General features: G+C 41.7%; 1 protein-coding gene across 3 annotated transcripts; it reads left to right on the top strand.

The window, feature by feature from the left end:
- The first annotated feature begins 1,644 nt into the window (after positions 1-1,644).
- On the top strand, positions 1,645-14,263 carry LOC124060970 (transmembrane protein 125). Of its 3 annotated transcripts, XM_046392424.1 has the most exons (5): positions 1,645-1,997; positions 2,139-5,481; positions 6,477-6,613; positions 6,904-7,184; positions 11,770-14,263. In XM_046392424.1, exon 5 carries the CDS (start codon positions 12,215-12,217, stop codon positions 12,911-12,913), a length of 699 nt encoding a protein of 232 aa, XP_046248380.1. In that variant the 5' UTR covers positions 1,645-1,997; positions 2,139-5,481; positions 6,477-6,613; positions 6,904-7,184; positions 11,770-12,214; the 3' UTR covers positions 12,914-14,263. The 3 variants fall into 3 exon arrangements, with proteins under 3 accessions (XP_046248380.1, XP_046248378.1, XP_046248379.1); XM_046392422.1 differs by having other exon boundaries at positions 6,477-7,184; XM_046392423.1 differs by lacking the exon at positions 2,139-5,481 and having other exon boundaries at positions 6,477-7,184.
- Positions 14,264-15,645: the final 1,382 nt, after the last annotated feature.

The raw sequence follows: 15,645 nt of genomic DNA, 5'->3' as shown, positions 1-15,645 counted from the left end.
CAAAGACAGACAGCAAAAATAGAGTAAAAAGAGGGGACGAGCTGGGGATGCTATAGACAGGGCTAAATTGGAATACTGTTCTCATCCTGCACATCTAAACCCATCACAAGTGCATCCATCTGAGTGTGACAAAGAGGGACTGATACTTCATCCTCGTAATGTTGGAGTTTTTTTCTTTTTTTCATTTGTGGAATAAAACATATTTGAACTGACTCTGCAGGACTGGACACTAAAGGCATATATGTCTATTTCATTTTTATGGTGCATTTCTAGGCTATAGAGGAGGTAAATGGATGTGAGGTCCTCTTGGCACATCTAAACAAAATCAATCAATAGCAGCCATTGTGTCAGAGATGCCATGATCGATGTGTTATGCCACATGGGGGCTTTTTATTGGAAGGAACAATTAACTTTGAAGGCTTTTTTTCCTGCAAAAAGTAGAAATGATTTACATGCTAAAGTGTTGGCTACAGATTGGTGTTTATACACGTAGAGTGTACACATAAAAACATATGGAGTTATTGCATCCCATCTAGAGTTCAGACACATTGGGACTTTCACAGTCTCTCTCTCACACACACCGTTGTGTCCAACACAACACGATTAAACTGATCACTTCCTGTGCTTTGGTCTATAAATAAGACTTTTCTGTCTGCACATGCCATTCTGTGGTGGCACCGCAATGTGCAAGTGACTAACTGTGAATGAAGCACTTGATCTAATTTTGGATCGTGGCCCTGGTGAGGATGAAAATATCGAATCTGAGGAAGTCATGGAGGAGGAAGCAATTCTGCATATGAATTCTGAATATTCTCATGAATGAACAGATGAAGAGGTACATGCCAAAACTTGGCATGGATTAAGGAATCACGATTGGCACGTTTCACTACTTTCTGACATTTTGTACAATTAACTGCTTGTGAAAACAATCTGTAGATTCAGGAAAACAAACTTTACTTGCAACCTTAATTGCATCTCAGGTCTGTGTATACCACCATCACCATCCATGCCTAAAACCCTTTTCAACCTCTCTGAGTCCTCTGCCGAAAAAAAAACTGAAAACTTCTAACCCCAAAAATCAAATTCCATAATACTAAACATCTTACATAGGGGAGAAATACATTTGGTATAAAACTATATGTGTTAACAATCTGCAATTTATTACATAACACTTGTAAAATATCACAATGTCAATGTTCAATATATGTTGAACACAAGGGACACGTGTAGTTGACTCAGATTTTTAACATTACACACTACACTACACCTCCAGAACTGCATCCTAAATGGACCTCGTACTGAGCCTGTTTAGCCAACTCCTGTTTCCAAGGTCAAAATGAAATAACGCTTATTTCGCTTAAGGACTAACAACAGGAATAAATAAATAAACACAGGTCACTGTGTTATGACCTTATTGGTAATCAGTGGTGACTATATTCCTATTATATCACTCAGTCAATAATGGCTGTAGGTGTTATTGATGAGCTTTGCAAGAAGACAAATTGCACTTTTTTCCCCTCCTGAGGGACCGGATGGGTTAAACCACTTCTGCTCCGTAAAACAAATGAGCATTCAGCCCATCCTGCGGATATCATAATCACAGCGGGGCTTTTATTTATTAGAGCTGTCATACCCTCCGTGTCATGTGCTGTGGCTGCACCCACGGCGGCGCGGAGGTCGATCCACCAACTCTGTGTCCCCTCCCCATCGGCGCCCCCTGCTGCCGTGCGCGGACACACCTGCATTAAACGGGGGAAGTCCGTCCGGTTGGAGAGGCAGAGAAAAGAGGCAGGAAGCGAAACACCTTCAGCGGCTCCCATCCGCACACTTTGATCCGACAAGGAAAAGCATGAGTGCGTGAAGACGTGCGGGGATTGGTGGCAGAGCTACCGAGACTTTGCAGCCGTAGACTCGGGCTGGTTTGTTAGGATTAAAGGCGAAACAGACCTGCCCAGTTCGGAGTAGAAGAGACGGAGTCTGAGGAGCTGAGCGCACAGGTAAGATAGGATCCTGATAAACTGAATAGACAGGAAGAAGCTGCCCCATTACAACTTTTTTTTTTCTTTAATCAAACCGCTTTTTCTTTTATTTAGTTGATGTGTTTATTTTCATTTTAAATTCTTATTTTTAATTTTTAGGCACCCCGTTTCCCATATTCCCCAAAGAAAACAACAGGCTAGGACACACTGTCAGATAAGTAGACATGATAGCGTTCCTCTGCGAGTTGGTGCAGATTATATTTGTTTATGTGTAACCTAATGAGTTTAGAAGACGGACCTAAAAAGAAGAATGGTGTGGCTTTCTGTGTATTAGACACTGCTGTGGCACAAAGTTATTATTCAATTAACTGTGTTTATGTGCTATAATTACCCACAGCCAATATGTGCTGGTGCCTTCCTTTGAGCCTTTTTTAAAATTGATTTTTCACAGTATACAGATGATTTGGTTGTACTTTCATGTCTGCATTTCATAATATTAATTTTTCCGTTACTTTTTATTGCCTAACCCATGTCTAACCTCATCATACTTTTCATTATCTTCAAAGTCATCCAAAGCTTTGACTTCAAAACCAAATCTGTTATTTGCATGTACTATTCTAATTCTTAAAATTTCTTCAGCAGTCTGGGTTGTGATGACACTTTTTCAACCAGCAAAGTAACGCCTTTACTTTGCTATTTGAACTTCCTTTAAAAGAGAAGGAAATAAAACATGCTGATACTGTATCACACCCTAACCTTTGCACCATGCAGTGGGAACGCACTTACCAAGTGCTTATAACATGCACAGTAGATCATCAATACTTAGGGCTACTGTCATATACTCTGAGGTCAGTTTTACTGCATTGTGGAAAATTCATAAACCACAGAGAGTGGAAAGCGTTGCCGATGCTGTATTCAAGTTATTTCGATTGGCACAGATCAATACACTGTCCAGGCATGACCCTACGTGCCTCTTTGCTCATATGGATCTGTTGTAGCTAAAGACTATAGATGAATCATCGTAGGTCATCTGAACTAGGTTACGTGCTGTCACTCCAACTACACCAAATATACTTTATTTGGCGAGATCTTTTGAAGATGAGGTCTAACTCTTAAAAGCAAGTCAGGCTGAAAACAACATGTGATAGACCTCATTAGAAAAGAGCCTGGAGTCAACACAGAGCGCTGGATGAAAGAACAGGAGGAGGAGGAGGAGGAGGAAAACAAAGTGAGTCAGTGATTGTGTCTGTGGATGACCGTGCAAAGTGGAGTTATATGATAGCTTTGTATAGGTGAGGTGAGAGTTTGTGGCTGTATGTGTGTGTGTGTGTGGCGTGGATGCCAGACAACGAGTGGAGCTGAGAGTAGGACAGAATCTTAAATATCCCCGAGAGGCATTTTGTTTCACAGTCAGCACATACACGAGGTCAGGCATGTAGTGCGTTATCAATAGCAGCTGTGCTGTGTCCACCTCTGTCCCTGGGCATAAAACGTATCCACCTATAAGCATAATCAATTCAGTTCAACCAATTCAAGGTAGTGAGAGTTGGTGAAAGATTACTTAGGCCCAAAGTCATTCTGTCTTGTTGCCTACCAGTCTCAAAATCTTAACTGTAAGCTGCTCTATGCAAACGTCCCCAGACTACAGCTGCACTGTGCTAAATGCTAACATTAGTTGGCTGCTCTATACAAACATCTTTAATCCACAGCTGCAATGTGCTAAATGCTAACATTAATTGGCTAACATTCAGTTCTGTTCAGTTTTTACTTATATAGCTCTGAATCACTAAAAAAGTTATCTCATGATGAAGTCTAGACCAAATTGCTTACATTGAAGATACTATCATGACCTTTAACTGGACCATCTGCCATATGTCCACTATTTTAGCTTAGCTTGTAAGAAACCTAACATCTGATAATTAACACTAAAAGCAAAGTATAGTTTAGGCTGACTGGAAAGTAATTAGCTCTGCATATATTTGGTTGCTGTATTTCGTGACCAGGAGCAGTACAACCAGGAAGTCACCCCAATAAAAGAAACAAGATGTGACGTGTTAATTACTGAGCTTGTTATCTTTGGGCAGTGCCAAGCTAGCTTTAGCCCCCCATTTCCAGTCTTCATGCTAAGATTATCAACTGCTGGTTCTAGCTTCAAGTGTGGTATCAATAAAACTATAGCATAGTTGGGAACACGAATGTCTATACCAAATTCCAAGGCAAGGTTGGGATATTTCACTTAAAACTGCATCTTTCAACCTCATGGTGGAGGGGTATACAGAAAGAAAGAGGAACTCATCAATGTTACTAGGTTGCATTTTCTGGGGTGCATTAATGTACCAAAATTTCATTGCAATTCATGTGGCTGAAAATGACAAATCACCAGTTTCTCTACCTAAATCATGAGGTGCTGCTGCAGTGTAGAGATGTCACTTCAGGTAATCAACAAAATAAGATAGACGGCCAGACACTGAGCCAGCCATCTCATTCATTATGATCATTATCACTAGACAGCCAATATCAAATTATAATATGCTGAATATCACCTCTGAACCCACAAGAGGAAAAGAAGAGGGTTAAAAAAACAAGGACTGAAGGGGGGAAAAGTAGCTTCTTTCCCATCGTCAGCAGGAGTGAAGCAGAAGTGGACCAGCATGTTAATTGGCGATTTGATTAGCGTTTTAATATTGCAGCTGTGCACAACAGAGGAAAGCAGCCTGCTGTCCAGAGGTTTTTCTTTTTAAATCAACAGTCACTACTCCAATGCAGGGGCTGACACAGCTCAATCATTATGCACGCCATTCAGTCAATTTCCTCCAACTTCGCACTTGTTTGGCAATGGAGACTATTTGACGGAAGCAGAAATATTCAAGACATTTTGAGTTCAAGCTCAGCATTTAAGAGCCCCATTTGGGGCTGCCATAGTAAAGGGGCTGAATGGGGCTCGCAGCCTGTGCTAAACTGAACTAGATAGGGTGGAGCTTCATTTGAGTCAACAGCTGTGTGAGTGGAGGAAGCTCTATTTGAAAGAGGGAAATACCATATACCATATTAGATAATAGATGGAAAATGGGCATTTTCATGAGTCATATTTTGCTTATCTGGGCCTATATTGTTACTCTGTTCTTGTGTTTGGGGCTGACAACACTGAGTTTGATGAATAGGTGTATTTCTAAAGCTGGAACCGATGGGGAGTAAGTAGAGGAGAGAATGAGTGGGTAATGACCGATTTTGCCGCAAACACCACAAAACACCACAGCGTGAAAACAGGTGCAGCGTGCTGTGTATACATGTGTGCTTGCATGCTTTATGACACAGGGGCTTTGAGTCAGGCAGCATTACCTGAAGCCAGAGAGGAATCTGTGGCAAAGACGAGTGATCCCCCACCCACCCCACATGCACACCAAAACGCCAGAGAAGACAGCTCACAGGAGAGATAAGAAGTTAGCCAGATAAAGGAGCATTGGTGGTGAGACAGATGAGGAGAAGAGCGAGGTAGAACAAAGTAAGGAAGGTGTGGAAGGCTGAGGAGATAAGGTGGCAAAACAGATGGGGATGAGTGTGCGTGTTTGTATGTCGATAAGGTGTCAGGGGGGCAGGTCTTGGCTGGTTGTGCCACTCGGGGTGATGCTGTGCCATGAGCTGAGAACTGAGCTCACTCAGAAAGAGTGGATTTAAACCAGCAAGAGGGAGAATTGAAATGGGTTGTTTAAGGTGTCCAGCAACATCAATGACAGTTAAGAGGCTACAGCCGAGCTAACATTCAGCACACTGACATACTCACAGTGATTCACAAATACCTTGATAATGATTTTAGCATGCGAACATCTGATAATTAGCCCCAAACAAAAGATACAGCTTACACTGCAGTCGAGTGCCATTACTTTAGATTTGGTCACAAACGTAAAAGTAGTTGTAACCTGATGAAGGTGCTCAGTGAAGAGTCAGAGGGTGAACATGAATATCTACAACAAATTTCTTGTCAAATATCTAGTAGTCGTCCATACATTTTACTCATAACCACAAATGTCAACATCATGGTGGCACAAAAGGAAAAGCCAGCGAATCACTAAAGTCAGTAGCTTACATCCTCTGGGAAGCATTAATGCTTCTACAAAATTTCATTCTAGACCAAAGTGTTGGACCGACTGACTGAACAACCAGTATTGCCATTTTTGCTGTGGCTATGCAATGCAACATTTCATCCAGTTTTAGGGGCACATTTGTGGATTCTCTCACCTCCTGAAGTCACATTTTGACAGGGCTTGTAAGTCAGACAATATTATAAAAGACGACAATCGTACATCAATTTCTGCAGATGAGGATTTGAGATTTGAAGAAAATGATACGAATGTTGTTGGAGGGATCTAAGCTGTAACTCGCTGACAGAGCAGGGAGGACTAAACAAGAAAGCTCTGCTAAAATGAGCCATAGGGGTGAGTTTAAAGTACAGTATGTGCAGCTGATAATAAGGTCTCTCTTTCTCTCTTTCTGTCTTAGGTTCTCCCTTGTGATCCCTGACAGAGCGAGAACAGTGACACTGACTCAGCCATTGTCTCCTCACTGTTTCCGGACAGAGTGAGGCTCCTCGGCGTGTGCCTCTGCTGTCCATTGTGACTGCAGAGGAAGAAAGAAAGGTCGAACTTGTGTGCATAAAGACCTATACAGCATAATTTCCCTTTGCCAGTCACATTTGCAGCCCCGAGAAGAGAAATAAAATCTCAGCACTATCCCTAGCCCCGAGCCTATCCCTCCATCCTCAGCCCCCTCTCTTCAAACCCCCTTATCCCTATCCCACTCCCTCAGCCCATTCCCTCCCCACCCAGCCCCAGCTTCAGCTCTCTGCCCCATTCGGAGTCCCAGATGACAGCTCAGAAACATCCGTTACCCTCTCACTCCACACGAGCCTTCTTTCCTCTCCCTCCAGCCCCCGTGGCGCTTGGCACCAGTGCCCATCACATAGACAGATGGAGCCAACCCTGACCCCTCTCATCGCCCGTGGGGACGCCAAGAGAATCAGCGCTTGACTACAGGAGGAGGGGTGTGCGCAAGTGTGTGTGAGGGGAGATAGGAAGGAGAGCGGAGGAGAGTATTGCTTTGTCACCACGGCAACACATCACCTTGTCTCCTTTGGACTCCCCTTCGGCCCAACCCAAGACCCTCGGATGAAAACACGCACAGCAGGGAATTCAGCAGCAGGACCAGAAGGTTGTTGTTTTTCTTCCCTCCAAAATTGTGCTTGACATATTTTTGCTTTGATTATTTGGCAGCGATATCTTGTGCGGAGAGAAGATGTGAACATTGACAAAATTCTAAATATAGGAAACATCATTTGAAAGAAACAGGAAATCACAAGAAGGCTGATTTAAAAAATTCTATGGAAGAGCCTGTTCCTCACTCTAAAGTGAGAAGTTTTTCAGAACACCACAAAAGTTCCTTTCTAAGCCCCACGCTTTCTTTTCCCTCTGGCCTCTGTGATCTCAGTAAGAAGAATTGCAATTGCCTGGCAAAAATTGGTCATTTTTTACTTGCAAATCAACATGTGGGAGGGCTTTTTTTTCTTTTTTACAGTAAGCTCATTGTGCTTTCTAAACTTGAATGAAACAGAAGAAGCTTCTCCCTGACTGCAAAAAAGAAATACATGTGGGGCTGCATTCAGAGTTTCTTTGGGTGTGCATGCATGTACTTATCTAAGTTGTAACATCCTGTATTACACCTCTGCTAACTGGTCTAACATCCGCATCATGTTAAGGCATTTACAGTTTCATTTTCCTGACAAAAATCCCACCTGAGTCCCTAAAATGAAGCAAGATTTCAGTTACTCCACTTTTCACAGGATGTCGTTCCCATCTTCTAACCTACTCTGCTGACCAGCATTCTGATTAGCATAGGCTGTCAGACAGCTAATTCGAAAAGAACCACGAATCAACAATAAATTGAGACACTAATGGCCGGTGAAATGAATTCAGCAGGCTAACAGAGGGGGGAATACCGGAGTCCCAAGGCTTCCCAGGTAATTGGAGTGCAGTATAGTGTTTTTACTCCAAAGCACAGCTCCTCTGGTGACCTTGCAGGCTGAAAATTCATAGGAGGCAGATAGAGAGAAAGGAAGAGAGAGAGAATAATACTCTATGTCCAGGGTTTACGATTATCTTTGGGATTTTCATCATTACTCTCACTGCATTTGCACAACACAGAATGTTTGGACTGTTAGCATCAGCCCGTCTTAAGTCATTTTCGACTGTGGGGCTGAGTGTCCGGGCCAAACTTACTGTTCGTGTCACTTTCAAAGAAATTGTCATAATGATCAGTGGTGCAGCTTCCTATAGCCTCTGTGAGATACTTTTAGACGGTGAAATACTCTGATATAACCATCTGTTTTCGATGGGTAAATTACTGTCAGATACAATTCTCAATTCAGAACTCCCTAATTGGACCGAATGAAGGTATAAGTAGAACATCAATAATGCTATTTTTCTGTTTATTAGTTTTTACAGTAGCATACAGTAGCACCTCAGTGCATACATATTTTATGAATATGCAAAGAACATTGTGGGAGTTGTGTGAAAATTCACAGCTAAGGTGCGAAGATACATCGTCATAATGTACAGGAGGTTTTTAGTGCACAGGTGTGGACTGAAATGTTTAGCTATTGGCTAAAGGCACTTATGTGACAACAACAGTCCTATCAGTTTATATCAAGTTGCACTGCGCGAGAGAAATCTTGGTTGCATTCTGTGTCAGACTGTATGATATCAATCGAGGCATGTCAGATTGTCTGATGAATGCGTGACGAATCATAGAGCTATGAAGTATGAGAGAGAGGCAAGTCATCCATCTGCACTGCCACAACTCGGCAAGGTTTTCATATCATAAACCTCTTTTTGTTAAGCCTCCATCATCTTGGTTTGTGTGTGCGTGTGTGTGTGTGTGTGTTTTTCCCTACACAAAAATATTGCTCATGAAAAGCTCAGATGGTCAGCGGATTCTTCATTTTATGTCATGTTTTGATTGGTTGGCTTGCAGAGGTAGTCGTCTCAGCTGCAAATCAGCTGTCTCATGAATGTCGCTCAGGGAAAAGAGGCCTTTAAGCAACTTTAATTCCAGATGACCAAATCACTATGGTCAATGGAGAAACTAAGTCATGTGGAGTGGTGTAAATTGTTTGTGTCTCCGTACCTGTTTTTTTATCACTTAAAAGGAGGCCAGTGGAGAGTGACTCAGTGCTTTTGTAAAGATATTTATGAGGCCAATATGAAACGGCTGCTATGACAGAGTCTAGAGGTCATATAAGTGATAAAAGAGGAAAGGCAGACGCAGTCCAGTGGTTCTGCGTGTGGATGTGTCCATGGGGAGAAAAACAACATGGACTAAGACGTACTTGTGTCGTTCGGGGTTCGATTTCATCTCATGATCTTTTTGTTGCGTGCCATCGCCTCTCACTCGATCACCCGTCTGTGTCTGTGCTTCGCTTTCCTGTGAGCTGTCTATTGAAACAGAAAGTAATCTTTCATGAAATTATACTGTATGGAGGAAGGTGATATTTCCAAACGCTTGATAGGACACAGAGGTGGATAGTGGTGGAGTATCACATATTGTTTTTGTCACCTTCACACCTTTTGGCACCTCGGCTTCAGACACAAAAAACATACAGACACACACCTCAATTACTGTGCTATTTCTGTGGTGCTACCTGTCAGTGACACTGAGCTCAAACCTGCTGGGATTAATTAGTGACTTAACAAACACACACGTACTAACACACTCATACACACACACGCGCACACACACACAGACAAATGCGCCTTCATCTCTGTCTTTCTGTGTTAAACATACACAATCACAGAACAAGTGAATTAACACACATGCCAACACGTGCACACTCGTATCTTCAGTGTTTACTACTCATTTACAACTGTTCACTCTTGTAATTCACACACAGACGCTCACGCACACTCCCATCAGATACGGGATGTGAAAAGCTTCCAGAACAGCATGTTGCCAATAAACACCCCTCTCTGCTGTAATTACCTCACTCTTCATTTCACACCTTGTGTATACACCTCATATCACGGCTCTGCTCCAGCACAAGGCAATACCCGTCCACACTAATAGGAAATGTGATCCTGCATTTAGTTTATAGTCTTTTCTAAACAGCCGGGGAATAAAATATGATAGAAATTTGTTTCTGTCACTGCATTTTAACTGATTTCTAGAGGTGCCCCTGCTTAAAAAACACGATTTTAGAAATTAAGAGTCTGCTTCTTCAGACTGACATATTTTTCTTATTTTGCAAAACAGTGTTTGTGTTAGCAAAAACTGCGGCCGGTGAGGACAAGCTGTAACTCCTGTCAGCTTGTGCTGGGGCGCGTGGGCTTTGCCGCGCACTGCTGACTTTGATAGAAATAAAGCAGCTGACAGGTTTTAAAAGACAAGCTGTCGTCAGCCATAACCTTGAGGATGTTTGTTTGCACGTGTGTGCTTAATGTATGTTTACATGAGCGTGTTATGGTGGTGCGATGAGGTTACCAATCATAGAAGGAGAAGAGGAGGAATCCATATGACAAGAATGAAATTGTCATGTGTGATGGGAATTTTTGAACAGGTACGTGTAAAACATATATAAAAGTATAACAGTGCAGTATGGACGATACACACACTGGAGAAAACAGAAGATTAAATGGATAGCTCAAATGGGAGGATGCATAGACTGAGCGGGTGTTTGTTTGAAAGGATGAAAGAAAAGAAAATTTACATTTGTGCACTAGCTCTTTGATTGTGTATGTGTGTGGATGGCATTGTTTATTCTATCAGCAGCCGAAGCTTGTTTCATTCAGCTATCTTGGCAGTGGTAACCCATTACCATAGTGATAATGAGATATAAAAAAGGTTGCCAGTGTCAGCACATCAAGTTATTTTTTACACTGTCAAAACAGAAAGTTTGAGTGTTCAGAGAATCAGTCTGTGTGGGCGCCCCATGTTTGATTTCATTTTTTATCCACCATGTTCTGAAAAGATAAACAAACTTAGAATTTTAAAGGGAGAACTTGAGGCTGGGAAGTACTGTTTCACTGACCTCTGTATTCATGCCTCACCACACCCAGCATCACTGTTGGGTGTGGTTGCAAAGAGGTACTGCACCTGTCACCACACCTTAATGATAAGCAAACCCTGCAGGTGCACTTCTGCATCACTACAGCAAGTTAAGAACTTCAACCACTGGACGTCAAAACAAACCATAACAAAGTTACTCTTTAACTCAGCTTGAACCGATCAGATCTTACACGGTGCACAAAGCAAACAGACGTAAAACCTGATTTCCTTCTTCATGAAGCCTTGAATGGTCAGAACAATGAGGGTTTAAAGTCCAAATTATTTGCTGGTGTAAAAACCAGTTTCTGTGTAACTTGACGTAACTGACCTTAGCTTGACATGACTGAAACTGGCTACTGGTAGTTTAGCAACTCCGAGTCTCAGGACTGATGGACTGGAAGCCTGTTTCTGTGTCTTTTGTTCTATTACTGCGTTGTCACTTCCTGTCTAGTTAGAAATCACAATATATTCACTGTATGAACAGCGGACATACTGTATTTATATAAATTTGCTAAATCTGTGCAAAGCAGTGAGCTAAAAAATCTACACTGAGCATTTCTCCTATGAATTAGTGAAGCTAAACAACTATCAGTAGCGGTGAGGGCCCCTATGAGCAGATAAACTACACAACTTCATATATGGCAAATAGAATTTTGTATTATACAAAATGTGCTAAATCTACATCTGTCTTCTTTTCCAGGTGACTGCAAAACCAGATTAGAAATTCTGTGGATGTTTGGATTCTGTGCTTTGGATCTTGAAGCTATAAAGAGCATTTGGAGCCATTTCTGTATCCAGTTATGCTGAGCCAAAATCATTCAGGATCAGGAGACCTGAACTGATGTCGTGGAACTTTTGTATACAGCCCAGAGTGGATAAAACTACAATATACTAAGCTCAGTCAACTGTTTTAGTGCATTTCATGCATACAGTCATTTCCTCTGTATGTTTGCTACCAACTCAAGACACCATTGAGATTTTCGGGATAATATACGAAGCCTGTCAAACTTTTTGAACTCCCTGCTGATCCTGATGCACTGGTGGTAACTGTTTGTGAATGAAATAAGGATTGAGAGGATTATCACTTTCACATCTTTCTCTGTGGTGGTGGCAACCTTACTCAGAAGGGTGAAAGTTGTATCAGGATGCCTGAACTGGACAACTTTGCCCCTCTGAGGGATCCCAGAGGCCCTGATCTGGGCCTAAATGGTCCAGCTGACCCACTTCGGATTCAGCACAGCATCCTGGAGGAGCAGGTGGAGCTGTGGTGGTTCAGAGATCCTGGGAAGTCTCTGCTCTGCTACTGCGTGGCCGTACTTCTAATCTTGGGGTGCGGACTGGGCGGCGTCGTCCTTCTATCCACCACCACGAGTGTTTCAAGCGAATGGCGGCTGGGGGCAGGCACGGCCCTCTGCCTGCTAGCCCTGGGAGTCCTGCTCAAACAGTTGCTCAGCTCAGCTGTGCAGGACATGAACTGCATTCGAAGCCGTCAGCGAATCGACATGCTGAAAAGTGGTGGTTTATCAGACCTCCTTGTGGTTTTGATTACTGGGCTATCACTTTTGATTTGTGGAGGAGTTCTACTGCGTCTGGCCCTGGCTAACCACATGCCAAAGCCCGGCCAAGCACTTAATGACATGTACATCTCTGGAGTGGTTTTGCTTGCTGGAGGGGGTGCAGCAGTTGTGGGTGTTGGGATATACTGTGTTGTGGTTGTCGTGTTTGAAAGGACAAGGCATGGACGAAGGTTGATGGACAGAGTCTTGAATATTTTCACTGTTTCTGGACACATGGACCATCAGGCTCGCAGAGAGACTACCTCCAGTCTGGCTAACCTCATATGAGATGTAATCAGACAAAGATTGTATATTTTGTCCCCTTGCTATTCATGTCAGAACATTTTGCCTCAATTGAATTAGAGCAGACTTCACACCCAAATATTACAAAAAATCATATCAAAACAGGATTCATTCCTGATGTGCTTCAGCTGATAATAATCAATCAAATCTCATTCACAGAGTAAGGGTGAAAGGATAACACAGTGAAAGGCTCATCTGTCTAATGCAGGTCAGATTTTTTTTCTCAGAATATGACCAGGCACGAATTTACACGAGTGTCATTTTATTGATGTTCTGTAAATCTTACTGCAGTCATATAAGAACAGATATCATAATGTTTGGCAGTTTAGTCTGCAGGACACCAAGACAAAAGCCTGGGAAAAAAGGCAATAAATAAAGACTGACTCAAGGGGAGAGTCAGTGGAATGAAAAGCACATAGCTGAAACACATCTGCAACTAAAGAGAGAAGTCTTCACAAACAGAAGTGATGTTATTGTCATTGAATAGATTCAGCAGTCTGGAACTGAACACAAGATCATAGCCTGCAATGAAATGAGTCTTTTTATTTTATATAGGGCTCTTACCCATGGACGATGTTTAAACTAAAAGTTGCACAAGGATTAAGCCTACGCAGATGAAGAGCCAAAAAACTATCTTGTCAAAGGTGACACAAGGCAGTCGTTAAAGGGATCATAAATTGGACTGTCACTCATTCAAGATAATGTATCTGTCAAAGTGTTCGTGGGCCACCCATCTGACCACTTCCTGTTCAGTTATTTTAAGATATATGGATAAGAGCACCATCTGAAAGGATAAAATGTAAATGGAGGACAAATACAAATTGACTAATGGATGGAACAACAGAACAATGAAAAGAAAAAACACCTTTTTAAATTTTCTTTGTGCACCACCTTCACTGTCCATTTTCACACAGAGATATGAAAGTATTCAAATTTGAGGGAATCTTTGACTGTGGGTCAAACTGAGGAAGGACAGTGGATCAGAAGGCTATATAAACTTGACATGGGACTGTGGTGCTTGTGACAGACGCTGTCAACTTCACTGTCTGTGTGTTTGCGATACAAGACAACATGATTGTTAAAGAAATATCACCGCACTTTAGATTGTATGAATGATTTCTGTTTTTCATCAGCACATATGTCTTAAATCTCAGCAATGCCTTGTTTTCCTTAGACCTGCTTTAATTTATGTATTTCTTTACATTAACACTTAAACCAATTACTCTGTGTAATCGAAAATGATAATTCATTGTGCTGAAGTCATGAATCACCAACTGCTTCAACTCTATTGAGTTTTCAAGCGTTCAAGTGTTTTAATTATGTCTTTGAGTCTCATTGCTCTCATCAGTCCTTTGTGAAACATTTTCAGCTATTATAAGCTCTGATGAGCCCCACTGTACACCACACCACCAACAGGTTAACAAAGGTGCAAAATGCCTCATCAGCTAACTAGCTTCCTGCCAGCCAGTGATCTAAATATTTTCCTCAGTGGGTCAGCACTAATCGGAGCCAAAGAGACGATAAAACCAAAACCAAATTTTATATGAACTACAATTTCTCTGCTGAATGTAAGCAATGGCAGAAGTCCATAATATCGGTTTTGTGTCGTGTTTTAGTGTTGGATGTGGCAAAGGCACAATTTGGTAATTTGGCAAGCACAAGCTATCTAGCGAGCTAGCTAGAGCCTAGTGTTACAGGGTCCAGAGGGTATTTTCATAATGTTGGAGACTGTCTTTAGTGCATTCTGGTAAAAGGCTGGAGGGATGCAGATGACTTCAAACTGTTAATGAACCTCTGCAAGTCTCGTCCCTGACGGATAAGCGGTATAGAAAATGGATGGATTATGGCATCATGTTATACTCTCCAATGCCTATAAAATGGAGCAAAAATAGCAACGCTTTTAGAAACTTTACATTTTTACTTAGTATTCAAATTTATTCCTTTTACTCCTCTATATGATTGCACATAAACTTCAAGTTGGGCTCCTGGCTCCAGCCCGTCCATGACCCTGATGGATAAACAGTATAGAAAATGGATGGATGGATGGATATATTTAAAGTTCAAGTTAGAATTTCTCAGTGTACTTCTATGATTATGACTGATGGTTTACAAAAACTTTGTCCTCAGTTTACGTATGCAGCTGTAGTCGGAGGTGACAGTCCTTACTGCCTTAGATGACAGGTCACTATAATTCGTAACAAAGCAGAAAAGGAGAGATGAAAATTGGGGAAAAATAACTCAGTGAAATTAAATCCATCAACATGGCCAGTCAGAGTTTGAACTGGGTTGTCAGTATGCTTCATCTTCTTTCACTAAATTACGTAAATTTACAGTACAGTATGCTGATCTGGTTGCATTATTATTATTGTGTCCCATTTGATTCTTGAAGTGTTGAAATGTTCATTTTCATACCAAAAAAGGTCCCTTTCTGTTTGGAAAAAAAAAAAAAAACACTATTAAGAAAAATGGCACAGTGGAAAGAAGTTGAAGGTCATTTTTGTTTGTAAAATGTTTTCAAAGCCTTTGGAGAGTTATTCATGACATCTCCGTACAGAAGAACCTTAGAAAAGGTCCCATATTGTATCTTATTTTGTTGTGTATATATGTGTGAGTCAGTCTGCCTCTTTATCTGTCTGCACATACGCACAGCCTATTGCCTTGAGACAAAAGAGGTCACACAGTTAAACATTGTTGGAGTGATGACGGACAGCAAACTG

This window comes from Scatophagus argus, chromosome 6, assembly GCF_020382885.2.
Source record: "Scatophagus argus isolate fScaArg1 chromosome 6, fScaArg1.pri, whole genome shotgun sequence".
Classification (NCBI taxonomy): domain Eukaryota; kingdom Metazoa; phylum Chordata; class Actinopteri; family Scatophagidae; genus Scatophagus; species Scatophagus argus.
Note: the sequence above shows the minus strand (reverse complement) of the source record. Positions and strands in the feature narration are given on the sequence as shown.